We start from the raw sequence: 5,000 nt of genomic DNA, 5'->3' as shown, positions 1-5,000 counted from the left end.
TTTTTGATTCAATTCTATGCTAAATATCTGTTTAAAACTTTAATTTAATTTAATCTTATTTCTGTTTTACTGAGTGAACTGTATCTACAGAAAAACAAGAATTAGCCTACATTATCAGCCATAAAACCTAAAAAGAATTTGGAAAGCAGGACTTTTACTTATACTAGATTATTCTGAAGCACTGTTAGTTTTAGTTAACGTCCTCCAGTCCTGGGTAAAGCTGCTAAAGATGCTGTTTTGGGTCAAATGAAGAAGGTTAGATTTGTTGTCACGGTAACGTTAACGAACAGCAGCTGATTGTTAAACATAAACTCAATGCAGCTGAAGCTGAGCAGAGATTTTCCCTCCGACTGAGATGATGGACAGCTGCAATCACACCTCCTCCTGACTGACTCCTCCTGCAGGGAGCAGCAGGCGGGGGGGGGGGACGACTGAGGAGGAGGAGGAGGAAAAAATGTTTAACTGACGACCAAAATAAAAAGCAAGTCAACACGAATGCTATAAATTCAAAGAAAAACATAGTAAACGTTTATTTTTATTGGAGTATGGTGACTTTAAATGTTTCTCAAAATTTTCACTTTTACAGTGTATTTTTGAATAAACAGGAAGATTTACACGCACGCACGCACGCACACACACACACACACACACACACACACACACACACACACACACACACACACACACACACACACACACACACACAGAGGAACCAGACATCAGTGAAACAGTGCAAACGTCTCATCCTGCAGGAATACGTTTTTCTTCGTGAACAGAAACTCAGCGACATCTTTTAAGTTATGCTACATCATCATCTTCCTCTTTTCCAAAATAAATTAGCACTTTTATTTTGAAAAACAGGAACCTGAACTGGAGAAGTGGATGAACGGATGTTGTGCTTTCAGTGCAGGTTGGTTTGAGTTGACGGTTGAACAGATTCAAAGTTACATGTGATCATAAAACAGGAAGACGTACACAGTTTGTGTCACTTTAGTGCAAAGTAAAGACGTTTTTGCATCAAACAGCAGCGAAGCTTCTTCTTCCTGCAGGTTTCTAATGAGTCTCGGTTTGAACCGAACGATGGTAAACAGGAGTCACGTGATTAGTGTGTCAGGTTCAGAGCCACAAAGATGTTTGTTGCAGATGTTCTTCAGGGTTTTTAAAAGTGTGAAAGAGAACCAGCAGCAGGAATCATCAATCAATAATCTATCATTATATATTTAAATCAATAAAGGAGGCTTTGACAGGCAGTGTGAAATGGATCGATTACAAAACCAGGAAGTTCATTTAAAATTTAGCTAAAGTTCAGAATTTATTTATCTGCAGTGAACTTCTATATTATTTGAACAGAGCTATTTTTGGGGGCGGGGCTGTTTGATTGACAGGCCTGTGGTGCAGTCAGATTTCTGTTATAGGTGGGCGGGGCATAGTACAGATCCACCCTTTGCTCCTCCCTAGTTCGACCAAATATGGTCATTTCTGGCTTTGAAAAGCCGCCTTGACTCTGACACGGAGCCCTCTAGTGGACGGACGGGTGAATGACGCTCTGTTGCACGTGGACGTAAAATATTTTACATTTCAACGCAAATGAAGTTTCAGGAATCAGGAAGCGGAATTTTTTTTTTAAAGATTTCAGCAGGTTGACTTTAAATCAGGAGTCTCCAACCTTTCTTCCTCCGAGAGCTCCTCATTTTTAACATTTATTCACATAGCTGAGCTCCACCCAAACAGCTGAAACAGCTTCTTTTATGTGAACAATAACAAACAGACACATTTGGTATCACAGCAGCATGTGATTCGTTCTGTGTGTATTTCTTTACGTGTATAATCAGAGGTGAAACAAACCTTCAGCGACCTGCTGGCAGGTCATGAGCCGTGGGTTGGACACCGCTGATTTAAAGCAATAGAAAGTGCTTCAGCTACTTTATTTTTTAAAGTAAATTGTGGATTTGATGTCCAACATTTTCATGAAGATAAATAAATTAAATGTGATTAACGTGATGGTTTGTTGTGTGATGCTGAGTGTTAAACCGAAACCCTGAACGCATCGTGTCCTCACAGAGACAGAGAGACGTGTGGGTGACGGTCCATCTTCAGATCAATGCCCTCCCGCTGACTGGACGCTCGTATCCGTCTCAGTCTACGACTTTTAAAAACAAAAAACAATCAAAGCTCGACCTTTTTTTTCAGCCTCCATGTTTGTCCAGCGTCACAAACAGAAAACAGGCAGACAGGAAGTGGTACGCACCTCCGACCGCCGCCGGCCTCTCCGTCTAATGTCCCTGCTGAGGACAGACAACAGTCAGTCTGATCGAGACCAGACATTTAAACATAAAAACTGCTTAAAAGAAAAGTTGGGACAGAATGTGATGATTTGTAAATCATGTAAACTGAAATATTTAATTAAAAATCAGTCCATCTGAAATCGGGGCCAGAGAAGTTTCTGAATCATCTTTATATCTGTTTTCTTAGTTTTAAGGTTCGTTTGTGGATGCAGACAACGGTTTTCAGAAGTGTTCCTGAGCCCAGGCAGTGATTTCCACTACAGGATTTAATTTTCACTTAAATATGAGTTTAAATGATTTGCAAATCATCACATTCAGTTTTTAGTCACACTTTACACATCGTCACAACTTTTTGGGAAACGGGGTTGTAACATTAAATAAAGAACTTTTTTCTTGTATATTGCTGCAGATAAATATATGTAGTCATTAATTTTCATGAGTTTAATAGTAATAAGTGCCTTCTTCAGTTTGAACTATCGTTAGGTTATTAAACATAAACTAGAGGAGTGTAAATTCAGCTGCTGCTTAAAGAAGATACTGAGTGACGAGTTAGCATCCTGCGCTCTGATTGGCTCCCGTCAGACTGCGGGGGAGGGACTCACCTTCTCGAAGCGAAACTTGAGGTTGGTTCTGGGAGAGTTTTTATTCTTCATGTCTGAAAGAAGACGAAGGACACGACACGGTCAGAGCGACGTAGAAACACGCGAGACACTGCGTTTAACGTACATGAACGCTGCACCGACCTGTAGGGCTGCGACACGCCAGCAGGGGGCTTGAACTTTGACCCTCCAGCATCGCAGCCTGGGTGAGCTGAAGACAGAGAGAGAGAGGATGCATCAGTTAGTTACCACCACCATCAGGTCACACTGTGAACTACAACGCCGCCACCATCAGGTCACACTGTGAACTACAACACTGTCCTCTAATATTGGACTCTGAGAACATCATTCTTTGTCCGTCTCACCAGGTGCGTGTCGTCCACTGGGATGCTGAGGCTGCAGGTGCTGGACGTCGACCTGGAAATCTTATTGCCCTCCTTCTTTATGTGAATCCTGTGAATAAAAAAAACCTCTGATGTTTGTTGTTTTGTTTGATGAGTCATTAATACTGACCTGATGATACAGGAGCTACACACACCTGTCCCGTTGTCCCGCCTCTGGAGAGCTGGGATTGGACGGCAGCTCCGACCTCACCTCCAGCGTCGGGTGGCAGCTGTCGAAGCTCCTCTGCTCACTGAGGAGACTGAGACGTGAATTAAAGAGACAGAAGAAGACGGGGTTGAAGGAACAGTCCAATGTTTAGTGACGTGAAGTCAGATAGCAGCTGTTGATCAGAACGTCACCTCCTCGAACTGTGTCTCTCCGTTTGACTGTCGACACTCAGCAGTCGAGGAAAAAGTCCCGAGCGTCTCTTCACGGGCGACTTCACGTTGTACTGACAGAAAAAAACACAATCAGCTGTTCACCAATAAAACACTTCAACTGTAAACTTACTAACAACACCAACATGATGTTGTGTTTGTTGTTGTTTACCTCCAGGTTGAAGTGTGCCAGACCCCCCCCGCTCAGACTGGTGGGCAGTCCTGCCCCGCCTCTCGACATAGTCTCCATGGAGACGCTCCGCCCTCGCATCGCCCTCTGAGGTGGACGAAGAAGGTCAAATGTAAAACAAAGAACTTCTTTCAGAGTTCAGCGGAGACACGTCTGCATCCTTCATCCTACGAGTTGTTCTCAGACAGTCGAACCTGGTCTGATCGAAACTTTTCAGTCAGCTGAGACGTTGTAAACACAAACAGATGATGAACAATGATGCTGTCAATCATGTTATCATCCTTCCCTTCAGAAAAGTTCTGCTCGTTGATAATTCCATAAATAACTCGAACTGAGAGAATACAGAATAGAATAAAATCCAACACGCACCTTGATGGACTCCAGCAGTCCTCCGTGGGCGTGTCCGTTGTCGGCCCGCCCCTCCTCCTCCAGGCACGACGTCCATCCCAGCATGCTCTGGGAGCGTCTCTGCAGCTCGTCGTGGAGGCTGTCGAGCAGAGCGGCTCGGGTTCGCTCCTGAACGTGAACACAGAGGAACAGATGAGCGTCGTTCTCAGATGAAAGGACGGAGGAGGCGGGCGTGGCGTTTACCTCCAACCGGGCGAAGCGCTCGCTCTTGTAGCAGGCGAGCTCGGCGTTGATGAGCTTCGTGAGAAGAAAGTCTCTGAACTCTGGACCCTGAACACCAAACAGCACATGTGAGATCAGTTCACAGTTTCAGCAACTCGACCGAACGTCTGTCTCACCTTCTTAAAGACGGCGGGACTCGGGAGGGGCGGGCCGAACGGAGGCACGTCTTCTCGCGCTGTGACGGACACCTGTCAATCACAACAGGTTCTACAGTCACTGATAGAAACAATCTTTATATTCAACAGACTCTTCAGGAAGTCGTGATCTGGTGATTCTGAAAGATATGTAGAAAACATCGTGAACAAAAGCTCTGCTGAAAAAAAACTTTCAAAATAAAACAGACTTTTATCTTCTAGATTATTTTCCTGTTGGAACAATCTGAGTCGTTTCTCTTTTCTCATATTTCATAGTTTGTTTGAAACAACCTGAAGCAGAGATGAAGCTCGTCTGTTTATCTGAAGACGTTCAAATTAAAGCCGTCTGTCTGCCTGTAATAACTCCGGTTCTCTGAGGTAAACTCTGCCGCTGTCTCAGT

At 44.0% G+C, this 5,000-nt stretch overlaps 1 protein-coding gene across 3 annotated transcripts in view; it reads right to left on the bottom strand.

The window, feature by feature from the left end:
• Nucleotides 1-499: 499 nt before the first annotated feature.
• Nucleotides 500-5,000, bottom strand: part of LOC138627386 (rap1 GTPase-activating protein 2-like) — a 24,733-nt gene continuing 20,232 nt past the window's right edge. For 2 of the 3 annotated variants that reach the window (XM_069709670.1, XM_069709672.1), the window contains 11 exons: nt 4,582-4,653; nt 4,427-4,513; nt 4,205-4,351; nt 3,818-3,922; nt 3,628-3,719; nt 3,423-3,527; nt 3,250-3,337; nt 3,029-3,095; nt 2,888-2,940; nt 2,249-2,285; nt 500-2,146 (listed from right to left, as the gene is read on the bottom strand). In XM_069709670.1, the coding sequence (XP_069565771.1) occupies nt 2,274-2,285; nt 2,888-2,940; nt 3,029-3,095; nt 3,250-3,337; nt 3,423-3,527; nt 3,628-3,719; nt 3,818-3,922; nt 4,205-4,351; nt 4,427-4,513; nt 4,582-4,653 (828 nt within the window). In that variant the 3' untranslated portion in view covers nt 500-2,146; nt 2,249-2,273. The remainder of the gene's footprint in view (nt 2,147-2,248; nt 2,286-2,887; nt 2,941-3,028; nt 3,096-3,249; nt 3,338-3,422; nt 3,528-3,627; nt 3,720-3,817; nt 3,923-4,204; nt 4,352-4,426; nt 4,514-4,581; nt 4,654-5,000) is intronic. The other variant, XM_069709671.1, reaches the window with a different exon arrangement.

Source organism: Brachyistius frenatus, unplaced genomic scaffold, assembly GCF_029030835.1.
Source record: "Brachyistius frenatus isolate BFR_SWC_R1_liver_20210118 unplaced genomic scaffold, ASM2903083v1 Contig_84, whole genome shotgun sequence".
NCBI lineage: Eukaryota > Metazoa > Chordata > Actinopteri > Embiotocidae > Brachyistius > Brachyistius frenatus.
Note: the sequence above shows the minus strand (reverse complement) of the source record. Positions and strands in the feature narration are given on the sequence as shown.